The following is a 26,301-nucleotide window of genomic DNA, read 5'->3' on the forward strand; positions in this document are numbered from 1 at the left end:
TTTTTTTTTGAAGAGAGAGAGAGAGAGTAGGTAGCACGCTACCCGCTTCGTTTATTTCATTTAGAAATAAACTTAGCTGGAAATATGAATCAACTAGGATTCGAACTTGGATCTCGGGTACCAACCACTAAACCCTTTGCCACTTGCTTTAAGGACGGTCGGTGTGGTAGAACTGTAGTTGTTGTTAGAGCAGAACTGATTATACTGAAACCGCAAAGAGGAGATAGGTATGAATTTATTAATGTTTCTTTGATTGAACTCTTGGTTCGATTAGTTGTTGAAATGTCTATTACAATCTAAAAGTTAACAGCCAAATAGAAGATCCATCTTAATTTTGCTATAAAAAAAAAGTATTTAGCAGGGTTTCTGATCAGAAGTTCAACTTTTTTTCTTTTTTGAGAGTTCTTTTATTTTATTTAGAAATAAACTTAGCTAGAAATATGAGAATCAATTAGGATTCGAATTTGGAAGGTATCTCGGGTATCAACCACCAAGCCCTTTGCCACTTGTGCTAGAGACTGTTGGTAAGGTAAAAATTTTTCGAACAATCAAATTTAGACTTATTAGCGAATATAAATTCCATAAACTCGTAGTTTATATTTCACGTGAAATTACTCTCATATGTGACTCTTAAAATTTCCACACGAATTTTGTGTGCTTTGTTATTATTTAACCAAGGGGGCTTATTATTTTGATTTTATTAAAAGGCTTTCGTACTCATAATAGCAGCCCGTGAGGGAATCACATGATCCAAAACTTTTGTCCACTTCAACGTTAAACTTTTTTATTGTCTAATTTAGACTAAAAATGGCTAAATTACAAAATTTTGGTGATCAAACTATCAGGCGGGTGATTATTTGATTTTCAAATTTTAATTTATTATAATTTCTAGTCGAAACTGTGTAAGCTGTTGCAGTTAAATTCCACAACTTAATATAGTTGACTAAGGCTTAGTTGGGTATTGATCTCTATCTAACGCTATTATATAAAATGGAGTTGAGAAAAAAGCATATAGGGATATGCTTCTGCGTTCTCCAGTGGGACCGTAAAAAATATATCGTAACCAACTCATCGCGATATGCGGAACGCATGCAATATTACGTACGGAAACAAACAGGGTATTTTTCTAACGTATTTTCTCACCGCACGTAATGCAATCTCTCCGCAATCCCAAACGAAGCATAATAAGTAATGTGTCATCTCAAAATATTGTAGAAAAACTGTTACGACCCGTTTGGTTCGGCCCGCTATTTTGTGGGTCAGAATAGGCCCAGCCTGGTCTATTGGGCTTGATTGGGCCTACTGTTGGGCCGGCTTTATCTTTAATACGATAATAATATAATAATCTATTTGGGTATGATATAAAACACTAAGTTTCTGTTTGGATGCATAAATATCTTATTAGATATATTTCTATAATTTATATTTGATAGAAGAAAAGTATAATCAAAGTCTGAAATTAAATACTATATTCGATTTTTAAGCTATTTGTTAGTATAAAATCAATCATCTCGTAGATGAGATATGCTTCTTTTTTTTTTTTTGAGAAAAAGGTAGCGCGCTACCTGTTTCATTCAATAAGAGAGATGAACTAAGCGTACAAGGTGGAAGCAACTTAGGCTCCCGGCAAAAATCGAATAAGAAAGAACAAGAAAGAAAAAGAAAGAAAAAAGATCAGAGGGAGATAAAGGGGAGAGAAAAAAAACGGGTTACAAAAGCAAGATCCAAGAGTTAAACAGGGTTAAAACTCTGTCCGAGGCTCTGACGATGTTGGGAAGATTCAAGAAGAAGACAAAACTGTTTCGCTCGATCCAGACGACCCACCAAGTAGCCGCTAGCTTGGTTAAACCTTTAGCTCTTATAGTGGCGTTGGGGATTTGTGATAGTAAGTTTCAGAGATCTTGGATGTCCTCGCCCGAAGCGTTGTTCGGTATCTCAGCTAGTCGGAGAAGAAGAAATCGGACGAAAACGCAATTGTAGAAAAAATGATCGCAGCTTTTCAAGGAAAGTGCACAGAAGACGCAACTAGGTTCCACTTTGATCCATCGATTGGTGTAGATAAGATATGCTATTATAATAAAATATAACTTCCAAACAAGGACCAACCTACTAAAAAATTATAAATTTTAGACCCGGAAAAAAACAGTGGGTTACCTAATTGAAAATTTGAAAAAGTATTGGGACCAGTGGTGTAATTAACTATGCTAAGGGAAACATAAACGGTAGGGATTCAATTGAAAAAACTATAAAATTCTAAAATTGTATTTAGAATTTTAGGATTTTGGGATTCAATTTAAAAGAATTTATTATTATAAAGAAAAAGAGAAAAAGAAAGTGAAAGAAAGGAGTGGATGTAGGAGGCCGATGTGCTCTTCTGTGGTGGACCCTTTTTCTAAATAATAATAATAATAATAATAATAATAATAATAAGAAAAACTAAAAAAAAAAAGAAAAAAAAAAGTAAAAGATAGATAAAGAAAAAGAAAATGAAAAAGAAAAGACAAACGAGACGCCCAAAATTCTCTCCTTTCTCTCTCTCTTCCACAACGCAGATACGCACACTCTCTCTATTTCTCTCTGCGTGTGTGTGTGTGTGTGTGTGTGTGTGAGGGATTTGGGGGTTGAGATTCGAATGGGGGATCCGGCGATGATCGCCGGGATCCGGTGATGGGCGGCCGCCGCCGATGGAATTCGCCGCCGCCGCCGCCGCCGCCGCAGCAGCAGCCGCGAGGCAGATGCGCGGCGCGAGGGCGGAAGTAGTGGCGGCGGGTGTGGATGCCTCGTCGTCGGCGCTCGATGAAGAAGGTTGGGGTTGGAGGGTTAGGGATTCTGGATGTTGTTGTGCTACTCTACTCTCTTCTCGAATTTGGGGTCTTTCTTTTTTCGGGGGGGTGATTTTTTTAGGGTTTTATTCGCTAGAGTGTGGTCGGAGAGGGGAAATTTAGTCGTTTGTTTTACCATTGAATTGTTGCGTTTGTGTTGATGGAAAGGTCGATTTTTTAAATTGGAATTATCTATATTTTTTAACTAAATCTCAATCGGTGCCTTTCTCTTTTTCTTTTTTTTTAAAAAATAAAAATCGCGTGGTTAATTTGGTTTAGGCTTTGGTAATTAGTGCCCTTTTTATTTTGGCTCTATTTTTTTGATTGCATAGGTTGTCGTTTCGTGTAGTTTCGTTTTGTTTGTGTGGGAGTATGAAAAAAAAAGAAGAAAAAACCCTCTTTTTAATCCATTTCCGGCGCCAAAATTAATTACTCTGTATTTGTTACAGAGGAAAAGCAATTCCATGAGGCAATTTCTAAACGGATCATCAGGATATTAATAACCTGTAAATATTAAAACTTGAGATAATGTAGTAGTAGAAGTATTGAGATCGCCATCACTATAGTGCATAAAAGTAGGAATCTTTATAATGTTACTATGATTCTAAGTACGCATGTCGATTTATTCATCGGATGGATGCTTTTGCAGAGATACTGTGGCAGATGAACATGAGAGGGAGCGAATCGATGGAATACGGAACTTATCCCGAGCGTCCGGGCGAGCCAGACTGTGCTTATTACCTCAGGACTGGCCTCTGCAGGTTCGGCATGACTTGCCGATATAACCATCCTCCAGACAGAAGGCTGGTAACTTCAATTGCTTCCGCTTTCTCGTAAAGTTGCAGCTTCATTCGGAAAATGCCTTCTTTATGTGAATTCGTTTGATAAACTGTATGTAGCGTAATTGGCATGATTCCGTTTTGAGTTAGTCGTAGAATCTCTCAGAATGATCTTTGCATTCGGTCACTGCCTTGTTAGTTACTTAGTTATGATCCGTCTCGTTGAATATATCAGGCCATTGCTGCTGCAAGTATGAAGGGAGGATACCCCGAAAGAGTAGGACAACCCGAATGTCAGGTAACTGTTAATATCCCTCTGATCTTCTAAATTGAAAGGTGACAGCTTGCTCCTTGATAACGGTAACGAAGTCCAATAATGGACAATGATCTGATCGTTATAATTGAAGTTGTATTATAATGGCATGTGAATAATAAGTGGATGAATGCGTATGTCACCGGCAGTAAGCATCATAGGTTATTATAAGCTGCTGAAGGGAAAGTGCTACACTAAGGATAGCTTTGGCTCGATATGCGGTACATCGTGCTATTGATAATTAGCCAATCAGTTTGGATTGGCCTTTGAAGTGTGCAGATGCTGTCCTGCTGATGCTTTTGGGCATGGCATATTAAGATTGCAATTATCATTTCCATGGAGTGTAGCGAGTAGTAAGAGCTTTCCTTTATATTAATGTGTTAACTGATGGTGATTCTATAGGTTAGAGAGCTTATAAAACTATTAGAATATGAGCAGCGGTAGCATTGGATGTTTCTCTATCAAATATCAGGTTCCATAAACTTCGAGTAGCGTCTTGTTACTATATTATGCATGCTGTAACTTGATTTTGTGCTTTGACCACTCTCAGGCCTTAAAGCTGACATTTGCTCAATCCGCTTTTTGTAGTATTATTTGAAGACTGGGACATGCAAATTTGGAGCTACATGTAAATTTGACCACCCTAGAGATAAGGCTGGAATTGCCAGCAGAGTTCAATTAAGCATATTAGGATTCCCACTTCGTCCGGTTTGTGATTGCTATCCGCTATTGCATCTTTTATTTGTTTACTACTCCCAAAAATCTTACTAATGGTCACTTTATATTCTGTAAAGGGATTTCCTGCTGCCTATTAACCTAATCATACTCATTGTAGAACGAGAAGGAGTGCGCATATTATTTAAGAACTGGACAGTGTAAGTTTGGGAACACTTGTAAATTCCATCATCCGCAACCGTCTAATGCAGTGGTTTCGTTACGTGGTTCTCCTATTTATCCTTCTGTACATTCGCCTACGAGTCCGGTTCAGCAGTCTTATCCTGGGGGTTTAACAAGCTGGCCTTTGTCGAGAGCTTCTTTTATTGCTAGCCCTCGATGGCAAGGCCCTTCGAGTTACGCTCATCTTATTCTACCTCAGGGGTTGGTTCAAGTACCCAACTGGAACACCTATCCAGTAAGCCTTTTATCCCTTTATGCTTGTGCTGTGGTTTGTTTATCTTCTTTAAATAGCAACTTAATCCAAGGAATGTTTTGCTTGACTATCGAAACTTATCGACGTTTGTCACAGTTTCTTCGCCAGTAACTGACCTTTCGCACTACTTTACTGTTGACTAAGAAAGTGATTAATTTGCTATTCTTTTTTTTTTTTTTTCTTCACTTTTCGTTTGCAATTTTGCCTTATTTTTATTGTAAACTCGGCTGCTTAGCAGTTGAGGCGCAAGTCTCAAAATGGCTGATTGTCGAGGGGTCTCTGTACATTTTTACCTTTTTTCCTTTGACCCATATGCCGGCTTTAGGTCCTGGTCTTTTCCCTTTCTCTTTTCGTTGCATATTTCGTAATTTTAGATACATTTTCAAGGTGTTTGTAATGTTAATAATAGCATCAGACTATCAATATTTATCTCTGAAATTTTCTTCTTTGCAATGCTCCTAGTCATATCGCCCGGTGTAAGAACGACAGAAACTTATCTTCATTTATATTTCTTCATTCAAGCTATACATTGGTCCTAAAATCTTCGTATTTCTTTCTCGCCAACCCAAGTTCTTTCGAGTTCAGTGAAAACTTTTACTACTAATACTTACCTCTCAAGGGACAATTGGGATCTGTTTCATCTTCGGAGAATCGGCAACAATCATCAGGAAATGTTCAATTATATGGAACTTCTAACCAGAGTGAACCCAGCGGAGGACCGATTGGACAATCCGACTCGATGCCTTTGGTTCAGTTTGGGTTGCAGAGGGAGAGTGTGTTTCCTGAGAGGCCCGACCAACCGGACTGCCAATTTTACATGAAAACCGGCGACTGTAAGTTCGGTGCGTCTTGCAAGTTCCATCATCCTAGGGAGAGGTTAGTTCCTGCTCCAAATTGCGTGCTGAGTCCGCTAGGCCTCCCGCTGCGCCCGGTAAGGACCCTTCCTTCTGTATATTCTTTCTTATTAAATAGTGAAGAACTCTAGATCAAGTTGAACCTGCTACATCATCTAAGAACTCTCTGTGTCGAACATTGAGTTGTGCTTCAGTGATTGAATTCTGATTGTTGTTTCTCTTTTTTTTCCCCCCTATCATCTCAGGGAGAACAATTATGTGTGTTTTATTCTCGTTACGGTATATGTAAATTTGGGCCGAATTGCAAATTCGACCATCCCATGCCGGCTCCCATGGGGATCTACGCATACAGCGTCTCGACACCGTCGGCCTCAGCCAACGCCCCGGCAGTCCGACGTCTGCTGGGGTCGCCGTCAGGACCTTCAGAGTCTCAGCAAATGGCTTCCGCCGACGACAACGGCTCTGGATAGGGAGATTGCGCAAGCCTCTTTGCGCACCACAAACTCGATGACACCAGTGCGTGTAAATTATGTCTTCTTCAATGCTGAAGATGTACAGTTTTCTCTTCTCTTCTTCTTCTTCTTATTTTTGTCCTATAAGAGGGGCTAAACTATAAGTTGCTACACATAATAGAACCCTAACTTGAGGGGGGTGTGTTTACTGTAACTTCAGTGTCCCTTTATGCTGATAGAGCTGCATTTGCATGTGTTCCATTTTTGAATGAAAAATAAAGAAAAAAAGATTAAAAGTACTGGTCTTTTTCTTCTTTTTTTATCTTTTTCGTAACTCAAGCTCTTCAAATTAGTTAAAACTCAAGCTGTTCAAGATCTTCTCATACATTGTAACATGGGTAAGTTAGAGGTAAAAAATATACAACAAAAAGAAGAAGAGAAGAAACAAGAGTAGCTTCCAAAATATTAGCTGTTTGTTTACTTGGTCCCCTTACTTTTCTGCTGCTTAGCTGCAAAGAGAAGCAACCAAAAGCTTAAGAACAACTTAATTGATTAGAGAGAGAGATTAACCTAATCTCCTTTTAGCCTCAGATTTTGCAAAAAACTCCCTCCACTCATCTGTTAAGACAAAAACAACCTCCTCCTCTTCTTCTTCTATCTCCTCATGCTCTTTCACTCCCTCTTGTTGGAGCCTGATCAAGGTGGATATAAAATAAATGTAGTTAGGAAACTTTTACAATTAGCAGTGTTTATTACAATGTAGCTTAATTATTTGATCAATTTTCATTGTTGGATATCAATCGAGCCACCTACGAGGCATGCCCCCACTGTTTCCATTGATGAACCCCCCCCACCCCCCCCCCGCCTCGTAAAAATCCATCGCAAGCAAAATCAACACCCAGAACTCAAGAGATTCGGGGATGAGGCGACGGTGATCGACCTCAAAAAGAACTAGACGAGGTATGAGGCGGTTTGAGACATACCCAGCTGCCGAAAAGCCGGCTTTTTCTGCGGCGCGCCGTGTTCGCGAAGCTCCGGACCTCCTGGTCCAGCTGGGGCAGGAGATACGCTGTTGGTAAGGAGGAGGAGGAGGAAGAAAGGAGGAAATGGAGCTGTAGGGTGGTGGTGGTGGTGGTGGTGGTGTGGTGGTGGTGGTGGTGAGGAGGGAGCAAGGATGGTTTTGTGAATGCAAGGGGAGAGGTGGAGAAGGGGAGGTGGGTGTGGGGAAATGGCCAAATGTGTGATGGTGGAGGAGAAGTGGTGGTGGTGGTGGTGGTGGTGGTGGAGAGAAGATGGTGGTGGTGTGGTGGGGTTGAAAATCTTGGTGGTTGCATCTCAAAGTTTTGGGAGGATTGGAAGCTCAAGGGCTTCTTCTAGGGTTTGGGCAATGGCTGCCTATTTCTGTGAGGATTTTTTCTTTTTTAAGGGAAAAGTTCAAATATGTCCTGCCGTTTTGACATCTCTTATTTTAGTATCATATGATGTTAAAGTATTATTATTTCTTGTATTTTGTAATTTTATTTTATTTTTTTTTTTTTTTTTTTTTTTTTTTTCGTTAAATCAGTGACAAAATTAAAACTAAAAGATATTAAAGTGAATATTTAATAAACTATAGGTAGGTATCTAAAGTTTTTTCGTATATAATTTAACAAAAAATTAACAAAGGTCGACGAGAGAGAAAAATGAAATCATATAGTACTAAATTGATATACTTTAAACTGTAAAGTATTAAAGTGAGCAAATGCGAAATCACAAGTGGTATTTGAAGTTTATTTTTTTTTTCTTTACGATAATCCTATAAAAATTGCTATATATTTGTCAAATAATTTTTTCAAAAATTTATTTGGCTAACTAATCTGAGAATTATTTATCGCCTTTAGAAAAGTGTGAATAATCATTCGGCGTCTGTAGAAAGCGGTGAGCATTTTTGTGAGGTTGTTAAAATTATACGAAAATTATTATAATTTCTATGTGATTGTTAAAATTTTATGAATATATTGTTAGGATATCTTAGGTTATTAAAATTATATGCGATTTATTAAAATTTTTATGTGAACGTTAAAATTATATACAAGAAAAGAAATAAATAATAAATCATTTTTCTCTTTTTTTTAAGGGAAAGACAGTGGACCGTCTTTAAAGAATAAGAAAAAGACGGTGAAAAGACGATAAATGATTCACTGTCTTCTATATTATATTAAACACAGTAGATGATTGATTGTTTTTTTAATTATTTTTCTCACTTTGACAAAATAAAGTTATTTGATTAAATAATTTTTTTACAAAGCTATTTGGCCAATTATAAATTTTTAAAAGATTAAAATAAAAAAAGTCCTTTATGTGCGCGTCACTTGACTCACTTCCAAGGCTCACTCATCCAAAAATTATTTTATTCCTGATATACTTAACTCTTTTAATTTTTCAAACTTAATCACTGCTCGAAATGTTATAACTAAATTAAAAATTTTAATCATATTATATCTTATATATAAAATTATTCTAAATGCTAGGAGTCATAATTTTTACCAATTTTTTAAAATAATCCTTACAAAAAATTTAATTGGTCAAATAGCTCTACTAAAATAACACATTTTAGCATTCTACAATTTGCCAAAGATAACGCATTTGAACTATGAATAATTTTGGGTTGGATGTCTAATTTTTTTCTATAGTTTGATTTTACTATCCATCAGTTTAATTTATTTGATTTAAATTAGTTAATGTCAATTTAACTTCAAAATTCAAATAAGTCGTATGCTTCAATGATTTCGATGTAATTTTTACAACTATAAATTTATTAAAATAAATAATAAATTTAAATATTAAAATTAAAAAATTAAAATTAAAATATTATTGACTAATTTAAATTAAATAAATAGTTAAAATGTTAAGCAGTAAGATTAAAATTTGGAAAAGGTTGGACAAGTGATTTAAAATAGTTCGCTGGTCTATTTTACGGTTTTACCTCCGTGAAATTTACATTTCACTACCCGTAGTTGGTTTCGTTTAAAATTACGTCCCATCCATTGGCGTTACTCATTACTCAAGAGTACACCCCCCCCCTCATCATTTTATCTTAACCTCTCTCTCTCTCTCTCTCTATCTCTCTTTCGATCGATCGATCGATCGAGATCCAGAGCCCCTCCCCCTCCTCTCATCTCCCTCTCTCGCTCGTAGATCTCGTCTCTAGGGTTTCCCCTTGCCGGCTCTGGGCCTAGATCGCGCGTCTAGGGTTTCCTTACCACCATTCCGCGCTCTCCGATCCATGCCCTAGGGTTTGTGAAGCGAAGGTCGCGAAGCTGGAGCAGCTGAAGACGATCGGGCGGGAGCTCGCCATGGGCTCCCAGGGCGGCTGGGGCCAGACGAAGGAGTTCCTGGACCTGGTGAAGTCGATCGGCGAGGCGCGGTCCAAGGCCGAGGAGGACCGGATCGTGCTCCGCGAGATCGACACCCTCCGCCGCCGCCTCGCCGACCCCGACGTGCCCCGCCGCCGCATGAAGGAGTACCTCATCCGCCTCGTCTACGTCGAGATGCTCGGCCACGACGCCTCCTTCGGCCACATCCACGCCGTCAAGATGACCCACGACGAGTCCCTCGCCGTCAAGCGCACCGGCTACCTCGCCGTCACCCTCTTCCTCAGCGACGACCACGACCTCATCATCCTCATCGTCAACACCATCCAGAAGGACCTCCGATCCGACAACTACCTCGTCGTCTCCGCCGCCCTCGTCGCCGTCTGCAAGCTCATCAACGAGGAGACCATCCCCGCGGTGCTGCCGCAGGTCGTCGAGCTGCTCGGCCACCCCAAGGAGGCCGTCAGGAAGAAGGCTGTCATGGCGCTGCATCGCTTCTACCAGCGCTCCCCCGCGTCCGTCGCCCATCTCGTCTCCAACTTCAAGAAGGTACGCCACCCATCAAATTGCGCATTCCTGCTCATAAAGGTGCAATCTTTCGTAATCCTTCCTTTATGAAATGAAAATGTGCATGTAATGGGCGCGAACTACTATTAGATTTAGGGCTGTGGTGTTGATGATAACTTGCTTGTGATTTTATGAGCCCAAGTTTTCGTATTTCTGATTATTGCAGAAGTTATGCGACCCTGACCCGGGAGTGATGGGCGCGACGCTTTGTCCGCTTTTCGATCTTATTAGTGCGGATACGAACTCGTACAAGGATTTGATCGTCAGTCTTATCAGCATTCTCAAACAAGTTGCTGAAAGACGGCTGCCGAAGACTTACGACTACCATCAGATGCCGGCACCATTTATTCAGGTACTATGATGGCGTAATCTATTATATTGTTTATGTTTATTCTTTAGAAAATTTTCATCTTCCTATTGTGGTTTACTGTCGTCTACAGATAAAACTACTAAAAATACTCGCATTGCTCGGTAGTGGCGATAAGGAAGCAAGCGGACACATGTATACCGTCTTGGGCGACATTTTCAGGAAAGCCGAACATTCGACCAACATTGGTAACGCCATATTGTATGAGTGCATCTGCTGTGTTTCATCCATCTATCCCAACCCCAAGTCAATAGAGGCTGCTGCTGCAGCTACATCGAAATTTCTGAAGGTTCATTGCTAGCATTTGATCTGCAGTGGTTTTTTTTTTTTCCTTTTCTTTTTGTCCTTCTTTTGGAACTTACACATCCATGCATTTCCATATCTTTACAGAGTGAAAGTCACAACCTGAAATATATGGGCATTGATGCTCTTAGTCGACTAATAAAGATTAATCCCGATATTGCTGAAGAACACCAACTGGCTGTTATTGATTGCCTAGAGGTATGGATCAGTCTCTTTATTCCAAGAATATGCTCGTTCTTTTAGGTTTGCCCATGGTTGTGGTTCTAAAAGATAAAGAATTAAGGCTACTATATATTGTATGCAATGTCTTCAATAATGAATAGTGTAGACAATCTTAAACGATCGTACTGCAAATGATATCTGATCTCAGGGGTCCTTTTCTCAGTAAAAACGACAAGGACCAAGCAATTGTAATCTTTAAGAAGATTCAGGCACACAGTCTGAGTGAGAACTACGTTTTGATCATGTATTTGCTTGTGTAGAAGCTTACCGTGCTCCTTTTGGAAATGCCTTCGTTTTTATATTTCGATACAAGCATATTGATTTTGGTGAACTGCTTCTGGTTGCTATGTATGTTATGAGCAGGATCCTGATGATACCCTGAAGCGCAAGACTTTTGAATTACTTTACAAAATGACAAAGTCCACTAATGTTGAAGTAATAGTTGATCGTATGATTGACTACATGATAAGCATCAATGATAGCCATTACAAGACAGAAATAGCTTCACGCTGTGTTGAGCTTGCTGAGCAATATGCACCGAGCAACCAATGGTTTATCCAGGTAGGTGCCAAGAACTATTTTCTTGCTTCATTGGTTTGGTAATTTCATATATACTATATTTTGTCTAATCTTTATGATTAGTGCCTCTAATAAGTTTACTTTACAGACCATGAATAAGGTCTTTGAGCATGCAGGTGATCTTGTGAATATCAGAGTGGCGCATAATTTAATGCGATTAATAGCTGAAGGATTCGGAGGGGAAGATGAAAGTGCTGACAGTCAACTGAGATCGTCAGCTGTATGTATTACCTATATCACCTGCATATAAACAATTAAGTGCATTAACCATGTTTCAGCTTTTAGATTGGAAAGCTTAGCCTATTCTCTGTTTCATTGTCTTATTCGTTTTCTTTTGCATTTACTCTCCAGTTGTTTTTTTTTCCTAATGCAATTGTAGCTTGACTCTTCTTTTTTCTCCCAATACAGGTTGATTCATATCTACGCATTCTTGGGGAGCCAAAACTTCCATCTGTTTTTCTACAAGTATTCACCTGTTATTTATATCCTTTTCCTTTTTGTCCACCTTGATCTGATAAATTTGTTTTCTATTTTGTACTTCAAAATCTTCATTGATATATTTTTGTTGAAGTTCAGGTAATATGCTGGGTTTTGGGGGAATATGGAACAGCCGATGGGAGGTACTCTGCTTCTTATATAATTGGAAAATTATGCGACGTAGCAGAGGCCCATTTAAGTGATGACACTGTAAAGGTATTTGCATCTTTGTGTATGACGTGGAGTTTTTTGCTTGTATACTTCATTTAAGCAGTTTCTTTCTCTTTCTGAGAGAACAATGTTACCTTGCTTTGTGTCCCTTTCATCTTCAGTTCTGTAAATCATTTATTATTGTCGTATGTAAGGTGTATGCCACTAAGCCGATGAAGGAACACAAAGCGATAATCATGCAATACTTGTGAATCATTGTTAGTCAATGTAAAGAAAGTTCCTTAATATGGCAATTGCTAGAATAATCTCTACTAAACACATGGCTGTCAAATAGGCTAGGCAACTGAAAGTAATGAATACTCTGATTGCTCGGGTTCTAGTCCCGTACGAGAAGGCAAGTTGCGTCAGCAGCGAAGTATGTAGATATGTTAAGACACTTCTACTTTCAATTATCTGGTGTATACTTGATGTAACGTAGGAAGATAAATATGAAGTTGTTCCCGTATTTAATCTTATTTGGGTCTAAATTCCATAAAAAAACATAACAGTAACACTATCAATCGAAATTACATCTATAGTTCATTATGAAGATTATTATGAACTATTTGTCTCTTGCTTGAACAAATGGGATACCCTAAAATAATATAAGTTACTTCAACCTAATATAAAGCATCAAACCCAGTATTACGTAGCTTAAATGAGAAGGCGACATTTGTAGTTCCTACTATTCATTCAGGTGGCCCGAGCCCAGGATAATATGTGGGCACCCACCTCACTGCTTGTGCTCATCTTGGCGACCATTGCCTGAGGCCAAGAAGAGCACCCATAACAGATACAGCCATTTCTTAAACATTTCTCTAATCTGCCTACCTTGGTAGTCTGTAAATGTGTTTTAATATTTATATGTTCTTCTTTTTTCCCTACTCTATGAGCTTGTTGGCTGGAAATTTTGGTGATAATTAACATGTGATTCCTTTCACTGTGGAAGGCTTATGCAATATCATCAATTATGAAGATATGCTCTTTTGAAATTGCTGCTGGAAGGAAGCTGGAAATTTTGCCTGAGGTACTTTTGCCCTTATTCTGATAATAATTATTGCCACTTATGTGAGGTCATAACCTCTGGCACTTGGAAAGGAGACAAAATCGTCTTACTGATTTAGCTGATGATAGACCATATGGTTCCTTTGCTGACTCAAACATGCTACACTTTTATTCATTTTGTCAGTTTTGTAACTCTTTTTTGAAAATACCACAAGAAAAGATTGATAGGAGATATTACAGTTGCTAATTGTTCACACATCAACATATATTGAATGTGGTTATTGCAGTGCTGTGGGGTGTTTCCCTTCTCTTTTGGTTTATATCTGTTTTTGGTATTGAGAGATGAGAATGCTATTTTTATCATTCAATTTCTGAAAATACGAATTGTTTTTCTATGCTTGTTATATTTCGGAAAACCTTGGATCATTTGAAGCTAGAGTTTTTGTGCCAAATTTTATTCTCATCAGGTAGAATTCGACTCAAATTCTTCTGATCACACATTGGTTTCATTATACATTGGCAGCAGTCAAAACTCGAGTTTGTTTTTCACCTAAGATGGTGCACTTGCATTTGTTGTAGTTATCTGATCTTTATCCACTATGTAACAATTGTGTTGTTACTAATTGATATACTGAAATCACATCGGTAACCCAAAATCTATGTCTTTCCTTGAACTTGAATTGTCAGTGTAATTTCTGACTTCCTGTTCAACAACACAAATCTCTCCTTTTTTAAAAAAATAATATTGAATAGTATACTTATGATAGTCGGTGACTTTTGTTCAAACAACAGTTGCATGCTGTTTAATTTTTTTTCCTAATTAATATTTGATTTAGTTGTAATTGTTTTCAAAATTTTTGACCTGTTGCCAGTGTCAATCCTTAATCGATGAATTATCAGCATCGCATTCAACAGACTTGCAGCAACGGGCGTACGAACTTCAAGCCTTGTTGGGCTTGAACAGTGGAGCTGTTGAAGCCGTCATGCCATCGGATGCAAGCTGTGAAGATTTTGAGGTAACTGTACAGAATTTGCTTTGTATGATGCATTTCATTCATTTAGTGCTGCTCATCATCCGCGGCCAATCCTACATTGAAAGGCATTTCTCTCGTTTTACAAAATGTGGTCCTTGCATATGTATTCTAAAGATTCATCTCTATTATTATCCTCATCAAAAATTGCATTAACTAATGTCTTGTTAGAATTACAAGTCAGTCTTGGTGGAGATCTATAAACCATTTCCATCATTGTCCCTGCTGATGGTATATAGTGACATTGTGGAACCCTATCTATTTTCACTTGCATGTCAAAATTTGCTCCTTTTTTTTTTCCAACTCACATTCTTTAGTTCTTCCGAGTCAATATCCCTTGGCTACTGTTGTATAACTTATATCCTACACTTTCAGGTTGATCGAAGCCTCTCCTTCCTCAACAGTTTTGTGCAACAATCCATAGAAAAAGGGGCGCAGCCTTACATCCCTGAGAATGAGCGATCAGGAATTGTCGACATTGGCAACTTCAAAGGCCAATACCAACAAGAGGCTTCTACTCACTCCCTCAGATTTGAGGCTTATGAGCTTCCGAAGCCCTCTGTAATTCCACCACCAACATTCGAACCCTCAATTCCACTCAGTGCAACAACCGATCTTGTTCCCGTGCCAGAGCCAACAGCATACACAAAAGACGCCCATCGAGCATCTACTAAGATGCCATCTTCAACCGACGCACTATCCGCTGATGTCGGGGTTAGGCTTCGGCTTGATGGGGTGCAGAAGAAGTGGGGGAAGCCAACATATTCATCATCCCCTTCTGCTTCTAGCTCAACTTCTTCTGCTAGCCAGAATGCAACAAACGGGCTCACGCATACTGATGGAGGGGGAGGATCAGTGAGCTTGCAAACACGAGAGACATCACATGATTCTCGGAGACAGCAGCAGGCTGAAGTCTCTGCAGAGAAGCAGCGGTTAGCTGCTTCCCTATTCGGTGCTTCATCAGTCGCTAAAGCTGAGAAAAAGCCACCCACTGCTGCACAAAAAGCACCTAAAGCAGCAGCTGCTACAAAGGAGAAGGCAGCAACGACTACTACGACTACTGTTCCTTCTACCCCACCACCCGATCTCCTTGATTTGGGTGACCCGACCTCATCCGATACTCCTTTGGACGATCCCTTCAAGCAGTTGGAAGGTCTTCTTGGATCCACAGCAGCGGCATCTCCTGGTATTATAAACCCTCCAGCAGCTCCAGCCTCCAAAGCACCTGATCTTATGGCGATTTTCACAGAGGCTCCAACCGGGGTCAGCCACAGTTCCATAGATCCGGGGCTATCTGAGATTTATTCGATCAATAAGAGTTCTCATATCGTTGCGACAAAAAAGGGCCCGAACTCGCAAGATGCTTTACAGAAGGATGCAACAGCGAGGCAGGTGGGCGTGACCCCAACAGGGAACAACCCAAATTTATTCCGTGACTTGCTCGGCTAGAAACCGAAGAGGAGATATGATGATTCCTTCATGTTCGCAGACTACCTCGAAATAATAGTAAAATTGATCTCACGTCCGCTCGCCAGGTCGTATTCGATTTATTTGGTTGATTCTGATGGAATGCAAGGTCGAGATCTTCAAGGGGTGCGCTATTATTCATAGAGAGGATGGAGTCTTCTTGTTAGCATTATACCCTTTAAAAAAAAAAGAAAAGAAAAAAAATCCATTTTTCGGGACTTTGTTTGAGATGTGTTATTTTTCGACAGCGGAAGTTGTATATGAGACCGCGGTAGTGAAAAGTTGTTGGGGGGTAGAGGGGCTCACAACTCACTGCACTTCTACTAGGAGATGCCTACCCTGCTGGATACTAATACTTCTAGGGTTGGTTGTTTTATTTAAAATTAGCATGGACAAAATAAATTTGTAAGCATGTCATCGGATATTTCTGTGTTTAGAAATAATTTGAGGTCGTCCATTCAGCTTGATTGCATCTGATGGATATCTTGGGACCAAAGAGTACTTGGAAACTCTCTTTGATTGAACGGAAGTGCTTTGCGGAGAGCCTTACGCTTCGTTTGGAGGCTCCGTTTGGAATTACATTATGTGCAGTGAAAAAGTACGATGAAAAAAGTATTTTATTTATTTTCGTACATAATATTGTGTTTCAGGTATCACAATTAGTTAGGTTATGATATATTTTCTGTGATTCCATCGAAAAACATACAAATATATTTTTATATGCTTTTATTCTAATTTTATTTTATCTAATAGCGTTAGATAAATTTTAATGCCAAACTAAGTCTTATTATTTCGAGTAGTTCAAAAAAAATTTTTAATTGTACACTCCAAAAAGGTATTGCCCTTCTATCCAAAGATAGGGTATACTTAACTAGTCATATCACGATTAGTCAGGTTATGATATATTTTTTACGATTCCATCGAAAAACGTAGAAACATATTTTTATATACTTTTATTCTAATTTTATTTTATCTAATAGCGTTAGATAAATCTCAATATCAAAATTAAGTCTTATTATTTCAAGTAGTTCAAAAAAAAAAAAATTTAATTGTACACTCCAAAAAGATATAGCCCTTCTATCCAAAAATAAGGTATACCTCACTAGTCATATCAATATATGATTAATGGCAAAGTCTTTACACCTAAATGGATAGGGTATAAATGGTACACACCTCTAGCATTGCTCAAAAGATAAATCTTTCCTTGTGATAGTATCTCCTAAAAAGACTGAAATGTATAAATCATCCGGTACAGAAAGAGTTAACAAACTATATCTGTCTAATAAATATATTGGTTTACTAGGAAAGGTATTATCATTATCCTATGTCAATCCAAAATGACACGAAGGAAAAGCATAGGATCAATCCTACATATACATTAAATAACTACAAGTTCACCTAAGTTCACTCACCTCAATCATTAAATTACAGACGACCAAGCTAACCTCACATTAATTATAACAGTATTAAGAAGAGGCAAAAAAAAAAAAAGCTACGTAACCTCAATGAACTCCTAAAAGAAGCTTGAAGATAAAAAAAGCTCGAAGATAGAGCACGGCCTATGCAGCTGCAGTGCTGAGATCGGTAGAGACGTTAAAACCTGGAGGGATGAACACAGCATCATCCCACTTCGACGAAGAGCCATCCTACAAAGAGAAAGTAGTCATATTTGTAGCTTATTGTCATAATAGGTTCAGGCCATTAAAGATGCAGTCAAATGTAACATTATCTTACCTTCATAGCATTAATAATTTCCTCCAAAGCACAAACCTGACAGGAAATAATATCACAAAAAACAGTAATAATAAGACGACGAATTTTCAGCTATTTATAGTTGCAAATTATTCGGAAGGTACCGAATGCCATACCTGAATATCACCGTGCCTTAACGCGGGATTTAGTTGCCTCTGCTGGCGAGAAGCTCTAGAAAGTGAATCTTCTAGGTCCTCCTTAATTATAATATTAATTAACAATATATTAGCCTACGAAATTAGCAGTGGCAGAGGATAAAAATAGAAGTGCTTATCATTCTATCAACCTTTCTGAAGAAAAATGGGCGATATCTCTTGTTTTGGCTTTTCAAGACCAAACTCCTTGACTGAAATACACAAACAAAGAAAAGAGAGAGTTACTAAATTCTACTAAATTGCACTTGCGACTACAAAAGTGAAGTTTTCCATCAGGACAATAACACAGACAGTATAAAGCGATAAACTGACAGCATCTGAATATGACAAATGAAGAAAGATGAGATTTCTCAAAGTATTGCAGTCCCAGCACAGGCGATTAGGGTAATGCCTAAATCATGAAGCAAGAGAAAACAGTGAAACGAAGTTGGGTCATCCCTCCTAGAACTAAGGACTGCACAAAAGCAAGAGAAAATGGACAGCTCACTTGTCATGCAAGAAAAATTAACTGCTGCACAAAGGTGAACATGTTCCGCCCTCATTTGGTTAACGGGTTAATTTAATTATGTAAAGTAAAAACATATTTTAGCTATAAAAAAAAATTAGGCAAACTAGCTATTCAAAAATCTTGGCTCAAGCATCTCTTCCTTATAATTGCAAAGAATAGGCATAAGTGTTAAAAAAAAAAAAATGCATCTCTTGCAAGTTAAAAGTTAGAATTTAAGCAAAATAAATGCAAACCTGAAAAACTGGAACTCCAGGAAAACCATCTGAAATATCCCCTAGCTTTTTCCTCTCCTGTAAAAAAGTAAACCATTTGCACACGTACCTCTCGAGAAAATTTGACCAGAATATCAACATATTCTAAAGAAAACTTGTATATAAACACCTTCATCTTCAACATTCTGGTGTATACCAACCCAAAGGCTAGTAAGCTCGAATTGGTACTACTTTGAACTTTTGATTTGCAAATAAACACTACAATGAGATTATATAACCCACACAAAACAGCATATGTACAAATTTATGTTACACAGTGAAAATATGCAAAATAAGCTTTTACGGAATACACACGCAGAAACTAAACAAGTACTCGTGTTCATATAGAAAAGGTACAACACATGAAAGGTTCCTTTTTTGAAAAATACGACTTGTCCTTATAGAGTTGCAGAAGAAAGACATGCTCACCATATTGTGGATAGTCTAAAGATTGAAACCTAAATAAATATTGTCTTCTTAAGTGTTCAATTGTGGGTCCTTTCATCGGTGCTGCATTCTGATTGATCTTTCTAGGCCATTATGGCTTCTTTGGGGCCCTAAAGGCCACCCACGATAATGTGTACTATCCTTATTTACATAGAAAGGGAACTCACCGTTATCGCTTTTGCCACCTGAGATGAATCTGGGATGAATCTAAAGGCGACCCCATTGACCTTAAGCTCGAAAACCTGCAACAACAAAACGCAGATGAATAAATAAACGATATAATAAAGCAAAACCAAGTAAGTATATCTTGATAAATAGGACAGATCAAATGCATCTCACTATATACCTCTTGAAAGCAAACATGATAGCCTACAGCAATCAACAGTTACATGATTACTTTCTTATCAATTTTCTTGCGCGTGTGAGAGAAACTAAGGGTCTTAAAGGAAAAAAAAAAAAGAAAAAAAGAGGCTAAAGGCATCGAGAACACCATGTTCCAGAAGCAATATTGTCAATTTCATCCTAACAAAGTCAGGAAACAAGGCATAGAGGCTCCATTCCTAGTTACACAGAGAAATTCAACAGCAACTAATACATCAAATTACATGTGCGTAAATTAATTCAACGAAAAGAACACAGACAAGTGTTAGATCTAGTGAGCAAACATAAGATTGACAAGAAATGGCCTTGATTACTTCAAAGTTATCATTCCTAGGTGGTTTTGATTTCCCACTAGCTCTAAAAGATATTCCCGACCGATATAAACCATTCTAATGCAAATATTGTTCGAATTCTCATCATCCAAAACACTCACTTCAATCACGCATTTCATCAAACAGATTGCAGGCAACGAAGATAAATCATCTTGGCTAGTCAAACCCACTACCTGGGGCCTATTCGGCCCTACTGTGGTGCGTAGTGCTCTTCGATAAAGTGCTATAATGGTATTACGAGTTTAGAATCTTATTTCAGTTTTTCGCCCGCAACAGAAGCAGCTTCCTTTTTCTGCTTTCCAAACACTCTACCACACTCTACCGCTGCTACTGCCGAAAGCAGGCGCAGGCGCAGCCGCAGCCGCAGCAGCGCAGGCGCTTCCCTCACCTTATTCAGCGCGACGGTGACGACCTTGGACCCCTCCCGCATGTCGGCGTTCATCGACCTCATCTGCTCCAGGAGCGCCTCGGCGTCGCCCCTGCTGAAGCAGAAGAGGCCCAGCGACTTGCCGCTGCGGGCGCCGGAGACGAGCACGAACTCCTCGGCGGAGTTGCTGAGCGCATAGACGGGGACCCCGGCGAGCCGCTCCTCGATCGCCACCCTCGCCGGCGCCTGCCCCGCCACGGCCGGAGCGGGAGCCGGAGCCGGAGCCGCCCCCGCCGCCGCCGCCGCCACCACCCGGGCCCACAAGGGCTGGGCTCCGAGGGATGGGGAGGAGGACGCGGTGGAGATGTGGGAGAGGAGGGAGGTGAGGGGGTTTGGGGGAAAAAAGGGTCTTGGGTCGGTGGGGGTTTGCGAGGGTGATTGGGAGCGAGGGTTCGGCCATGGCCATGGCCACGGTAAAGAGAGCGGCATCTTCTAGAAGAAAAGGGAAACAAGTAGAAGCTTCGCTTCTAATTAGAGATAGAGAGAGAGAGAGAGAGAGAGAGATAAGAGAGGGAAAATAGAGCTTTGCACTTCGAACCGATTAATGCTTCACTACACTTTTTCTAAATTACTAAAAATATTAAAATTAATTTATTTTTTTAAATATTATTTAATTTATAATTAAATATTTTAAAAATTAATAATATTAATAGCCAATGTGATGTATTTCTAAATTTAATAATAAATAATCAGATTCAATAAATTTTTATAACAAATCTTTGACTATTTAGAAGTAAATCAGTACATTAATTTAAATTTAATTATTTTTATATTTTTATAAAATTTTTATTTTTAGTATTTATTTAGACTACTCATTTGATAGATAAATAATATCGAAAAATTATAAAAATTAATTTTTAAATATTTTTAATGGTAATAAAGTCTAATAAAGTCGATCGTCGATTTGGAGACTACAACATCAAAAATAACTTGGTAACGCGGAGGTCTTTTTCTATCAGTAGTATAATAGTCAGATTTTAGAATATATATATATATATATATAAAGTTGAGTAGGAATACTATTAATAGTATTTCAATTTTTTTGCAATTGATTTTTTAATTTACGCTTTAATCAATTTTATTCTTCAGATCATACTCTTCAACCAACCATATTTGGATTCTTTAATGATCGAATTTTTAATCGTTGGATCTAATCTTAAATTAACATAAATTTTTGAATCATATTTTATTTATTCAAAAATTTACAAATAATAATAAAAATCTAAAAGTTTTTAAAAAGTAAATTCATCGTTATATACAACAGTTTCTTTGGGAAGCCGGTGTTACTACAACTTTCGATTCCTCCCTCCCTCCCTCCTCCCTTTTTCTTCTTCCCTAAAAAAACACACGCACACACATGAATGCGATCGTAGCTGGATTGATTAAAAGAAGAAGAAGAAGAAGAAGAGCCGACGACTCCCTTCACGATGTTTTCTGCCGGCGGCGGAGCCGAATCGCCGCTGCCGGCAGCACCTCCCCCTTTTCGTCGCCGTCCGCCCTCGCAGCCGCCGGCGGCGACGGCGGCTGCGAGGGGCCGCCCAGTCTTCCCGTCCTCATCGTCGGCGCCGGCCCCGTCGGCCTCGTACTCTCCTTCCTCCTCACTAAATTAGGTATCCTTTATTAATATTCATAGTTTCTAGCCGATATTAAAGAGCTAACTTTTTACGATTTTTTTTTTTTTTTCCCCAGGGATCAAATGTGCAGTTCTAGAAAAGAACACAACCTTCTCTCGACACCCCCAAGCCCACTTCATTAACAATCGATCTATGGAGGTTTTTTTTTTTTTTTTCGTTTTTTTTTTTTTTTGGGTTCTACATATTCATGAAACCTCGAGGAAATGTGAATTTTTCTTGATTGAAGGATATGTTGGCAGATCTTCCGGAAATTCGACGGCCTGGCGGAAGACATCGAGCGGTCGCAGCCGCCGGTCGATTTATGGCGCAAGTTCGTGTACTGCACTTCTCTCTCCGGCTCCGTTCTCGGCTCCGTCGATCACATGCGACCCCATGGTTATATATATACATCCCTTTTGCAATCTTTGGAAATTGATCATCGCATTGATTTTATCTGTAAATGTGCCGACGATGCAGATTTCGATAGGGTCGTTAGCCCCGTCTCTGTAGCTCACTTCTCGCAGTACAAATTGGTCGAGTTGCTACTCAAAAAGCTCGAAAATTCGGGAGTTCGCGCGTGTTCGCCTGACGAAATTGAAGCGCTGACGCACGAGGCGCGATGGGAGGGGAAAATATTAATGGGCCATGAGTGTAATTCCATTCGCCCGATCGATGACGGTTTGATTGTTGGAGCTTCGTATTCCGATAAGGGGAAGGCGGAGGAGAGAAATTTTCGCTGTAAAATACTTGTTGGGTCTGACGGTGCAAGGAGCACCGTGCGAAAACTGGTCGGCATAGCTATGAGAGGCGAAAGCGATCTCCAGAAGCTTGTTAGCGTGCATTTCTTGAGCAAGGACCTTGGGGGCTACCTGCTGAATCGGAGACCGGGAATGCTGTTCTTTATTTTTAATCCGGAGGCGATCGGTGTTCTCGTGGCACATGATCTGAAGCAAGGGGAATTTGTGCTTCAGGTATTACCGTTACGGTTGTACTAATTAGAAAAAGAAAGAGATCGGAGCAGAGGCGAAACTCCTGCGAGTCTATTGAAATACTTCCCCAAAACCTGCATTTGCAGGAGTTTCGTGTGCTCTGATCTCTTTATTTTGCAAATTATCTAATCAAATAGTGTAAATTGTAGCCAGTGTCCACTATTTTAATAGCCTCTGGAATAAAAATGTGCTCTTCCCTTTTTTACTTCAGATACCATACTATCCTCCGCAACAGAACTTTGAGGATTTCAGTTCCAAGGTAATTTGAGGTCTATTTTAATACATACTGTACATGCTACTTATTTTCTCGTATCTTTCTCCTTTAACCACGATTTTGTCGCATTTGGCAATCCTCTAATGGTGAATTGTGGTGTTATCTTACAATTTTGCATGCAAGTGTGTACAGAACTGTACTGTTGTGTTATCTGACATTTTCCTGAATTGTTAGATTTGAGCAATTAGCCTGCTTTGTTGCTATCCTTAGTGAAGATATAATTTTTCCATCCTTATTGAAGATATGGAGCCAATTGTAGGTATGTGAGCAAATTATTTTCAAGTTGGTTGGGTGGGAGCCCGCAGACGTCCAAGTTGTAGACATAAAGTCATGGGTGATGCATGCAGAAGTTGCCGAGAAGTATGTTTCCTGCAATAATCGCGTAATTCTTGTTGGTGATGCTGCTCACCGCTTTCCCCCTGCCGGTGGTTTTGGTAAGCAACTCTTTACTCTTTCTTATTTACACTTTTTTTTTAAAAAAAAGTTTAGCTTTTATGATAGAAAGTAATTAGCGCAGTTGCAATCAATTACACTCAGCCACTGTAGATCTTCCTTCATGGTTTATGTGTTACACAATTCAGATCTCGATTTCTAACTATGGGTGTCTTCTGTAATTCACATCCTGCTGCTCTTTTTGCGTAGGGCATGCTTATTGGTTATTGACTTCTTTTAGGAATGAATACCGGCATTCAGGATGCACATAACTTGGCCTGGAAAATATGCTCTTTATTAAGCAATATTTCTTCGCCGTCCATACTTCAAACTTACGAGACAGAGCGTCGGCCTGTATGACTCCCCTTACATGCTTCGTTTTGCATCTTTTCGTTATCCGTTTCCATTTTTAGCATAAAGATTACATGACGTGCGCTTCGATTGATCACAGATTGCGATTTCTAATACTGCACTAAGCGTGGAAAACTTCAAAGCAGCAATGTCTGTTCCTTCTGCTCTTGGCCTTGACCCGACCATTGCAAACTCAGGTCGGTAAGTCTTGCCTTTTATTCATCATTAAGAACTGTAACCAGAATTCTCTTTATCTGGTGCCATTGCCACTTTGTAATTCGATTCATCTGTTACATTGCTGGCAGTGCACAGAGTAATAAATAGCAGCCTTGGATCTATCATGCCGAGAAGCTTTCAGAAGGTTTTATTAGAAGGAATATTTTCCATTGGTCGTGCCCAGCTCTCTGACTTTATTCTGAATGAGAAAAATCTGCTTGGATCTTTGCGGCTAGAAAGACTAAAGAGCATTCTTGATGAGGGGAAGAGCCTTCAACTCCAGTTTCCTGCCGAGGATCTCGGTTTCCGGTTAGCAGATCACTTTTATCCGCCATTAACTAGGACTTAGGAGTTACATCCTTTTATGAACGTTTTGCTGTTTGATTAATAGTTGGTGGTAATATTCTTTGAGATGTATAGTTTACTGGTGATAAATTAGAGGTTTTTTTAATGAAAAAAAAGGGGGTATAACTACTAGATCTTTGGTGTCAGTTTTCCTTCAGTTTATGCAGTTCTTGTTTATTAATGTGGCTTTAATGCACCTATCAGCTATCGAGAAGGAGCCCTAGTCGCCGATAGTTACGATTTTCAAGAAACAGAAGCAACTAGTGATCTTAAAAGGGTTTCGAGGGAATATATACCATCTGCTAAGACTGGTTGTCGGCTTCCCCACTTCCAAGTGAGAGCACAGACTGCATCATCCAGTGAGGTTTTTCCATGTCTACGACCTTTCCATAATTAAATTCCGCTGAAGGGTTTGAAACCTTTTAGACAGGTTCAGTTTGGTCCCAACCTTTTTTAATTGTTGCAATTAGGTCCGCAGCCTTTGCCTTTAGCTGCAATCTGAATATTTTCATCAATTTATTTGGTTGATAGAACAGAAATGGCATGTGAAGCCGAAAAAGTCACTTGTGTAGGTTGTTGATGACTGCTTCAATATTTTTATTGCTTTTGCCTCAGGAATTAAACCTGAATGGTGAGATTGCAAACCAAATGCGTAGGTTTCGCTGATAGTGACCCAATTGTAAACTTTGGTGCAATTAGCTACATTTTTTTATCTACATTTTTATTTTCACTATTTGTTAACTGGAATTATTTCATGCAGGAAACTCTCTCCACCTTGGATTTGGTTCCCGGAGATAAACTCGAGTTCGTTCTCATTATAGCACCAGTGAAAGAGTCTTACGACCTAGCGCGTGTAATCCTTAGGACAGCTGAAGAGTTCAAAGTATCCGTTAAGGTTTGTATTATGTGGCCTCAAGGTTCATTTGTTCAGAAATTAAGAGGAAGCAGAGTTGAGTTGGACCCGTGGGAAAACTTTATCGACGTTGAAGAAGTTAAAAGGCCATCATCTACAACGTCATGGTTGGATACGTGTCGTATGACGAGCCATGGGGTCCTCTTGGTTAGACCAGATGAGCACATCGCATGGATGGCGGAATCTAATAAGATCGACAATGCTGTTTCAGAAGCTAGAAGAGTTTTCGCCGTAATACTCGCGGCTGAAAATACCTCGCTATAGATACACATGCTGATCGCGGATGGATACCTACTGCTTTGTTGAGGAAAAATAAGGTGGTTTATTTGATTTCATTGTTTCCGGTTAGTTAGAAAAGGCTAAATGATGGGGAGGTCCAATCATGTAGTTTATATCATTTCTTGTACCAACAATTATTCTTTTTCAAAAGATAACCAATTTGTGCTGATGATAGCATTTGTTCTTCCCCTTGTAGAATGTAATGTGAAATGTTATTGGAATAAAACAAATTGAGGGAGTTTGATATACAATCTACATTTCGGTGCAGTACTAAGAAGCTGCTGCTGCTGCTGCCACTTCTGCTTATGAAAATATGTGCAAATATACAGAAAATGATGTTTATCAAGTATGCGATAGGAATCGCGATGGGCATGGATTTACGGTTTTAATCGAATCTAACCGAGAACAGTTTCGATCATGTGGGAACAATTAGAATCAAATATACTTGGATTCTTCGAGTTTCCACCACCATTTTATAACATCAGAGGTACATTCTCCCTATGCACCTGCGTGTCGGACGATCTCTCAATGAATCATCTCAACCGTTGGCGGCGATCTGAACCGATTTTAGCCGTAGGGATGATGAAACCACCTTAATATATAGATTGCACTAGATTCCTCACCTCACGGTTGTAGATCGTACTAGATTCGAATCTGGGATGTGCTAAAATCATGTACGGGATTA

At 39.2% G+C, this 26,301-nt stretch overlaps 5 protein-coding genes across 12 annotated transcripts; 3 read left to right on the forward strand and 2 right to left on the reverse strand.

The window, feature by feature from the left end:
- On the forward strand, nt 2,526-6,666 carry LOC109716043 (zinc finger CCCH domain-containing protein ZFN-like). 2 transcript variants are annotated; one of them, XM_020241324.1, is made up of 7 exons: nt 2,526-2,871; nt 3,472-3,629; nt 3,837-3,899; nt 4,503-4,622; nt 4,750-5,046; nt 5,684-5,995; nt 6,164-6,666. In XM_020241324.1, exons 1-7 carry the CDS (start codon nt 2,685-2,687, stop codon nt 6,386-6,388), a joined length of 1,362 nt encoding a protein of 453 aa, XP_020096913.1. In that variant the 5' UTR covers nt 2,526-2,684; the 3' UTR covers nt 6,389-6,666. The 2 variants fall into 2 exon arrangements, with proteins under 2 accessions (XP_020096913.1, XP_020096920.1); XM_020241331.1 differs by having other exon boundaries at nt 2,528-2,805.
- On the reverse strand, nt 6,702-8,747 carry LOC109725672 (arp2/3 complex-activating protein rickA-like). The gene is made up of 4 exons (XM_020254987.1): nt 8,744-8,747; nt 7,354-7,690; nt 7,011-7,062; nt 6,702-6,879 (listed from the first exon to the last, which is right to left on the reverse strand). Exons 1-4 carry the CDS (start codon nt 8,745-8,747, stop codon nt 6,751-6,753), a joined length of 522 nt encoding a protein of 173 aa, XP_020110576.1. The 3' UTR covers nt 6,702-6,750.
- On the forward strand, nt 9,003-16,530 carry LOC109725740 (AP-4 complex subunit epsilon). Its single transcript, XM_020255106.1, has 12 exons — nt 9,003-9,023; nt 9,589-10,272; nt 10,457-10,642; nt 10,731-10,946; nt 11,048-11,158; nt 11,546-11,743; nt 11,850-11,981; nt 12,170-12,226; nt 12,338-12,454; nt 13,398-13,475; nt 14,326-14,469; nt 14,860-16,530. Exons 1-12 carry the CDS (start codon nt 9,003-9,005, stop codon nt 15,931-15,933), a joined length of 3,018 nt encoding a protein of 1,005 aa, XP_020110695.1. The 3' UTR covers nt 15,934-16,530.
- On the reverse strand, nt 17,213-20,723 carry LOC109728110 (protein TIC 22-like, chloroplastic). The gene is made up of 7 exons (XM_020258466.1): nt 20,166-20,723; nt 19,232-19,306; nt 18,600-18,656; nt 17,990-18,049; nt 17,820-17,900; nt 17,686-17,721; nt 17,213-17,597 (listed from the first exon to the last, which is right to left on the reverse strand). Exons 1-7 carry the CDS (start codon nt 20,631-20,633, stop codon nt 17,511-17,513), a joined length of 864 nt encoding a protein of 287 aa, XP_020114055.1. The 5' UTR covers nt 20,634-20,723; the 3' UTR covers nt 17,213-17,510.
- LOC109712456 (putative polyketide hydroxylase) lies at nt 21,503-25,871 on the forward strand. Of its 7 annotated transcripts, XM_020236052.1 has the most exons (11): nt 21,503-21,814; nt 21,894-21,976; nt 22,078-22,213; nt 22,295-22,788; nt 23,018-23,065; nt 23,340-23,514; nt 23,754-23,866; nt 23,964-24,060; nt 24,169-24,388; nt 24,629-24,788; nt 25,185-25,871. In XM_020236052.1, the coding sequence occupies exons 1-11, from the start codon at nt 21,562-21,564 to the stop codon at nt 25,599-25,601; spliced, it is 2,196 nt and encodes a 731-aa protein (XP_020091641.1). In that variant the 5' UTR covers nt 21,503-21,561; the 3' UTR covers nt 25,602-25,871. The 7 variants fall into 7 exon arrangements, with proteins under 7 accessions (XP_020091641.1, XP_020091623.1, XP_020091616.1 ...); XM_020236034.1 differs by having other exon boundaries at nt 22,078-22,788; nt 23,964-24,064; nt 24,176-24,388; XM_020236027.1 differs by having other exon boundaries at nt 22,078-22,788.

Source organism: Ananas comosus, linkage group 1 (assembly GCF_001540865.1).
Source record: "Ananas comosus cultivar F153 linkage group 1, ASM154086v1, whole genome shotgun sequence".
Classification (NCBI taxonomy): Eukaryota; Viridiplantae; Streptophyta; class Magnoliopsida; order Poales; family Bromeliaceae; genus Ananas; species Ananas comosus.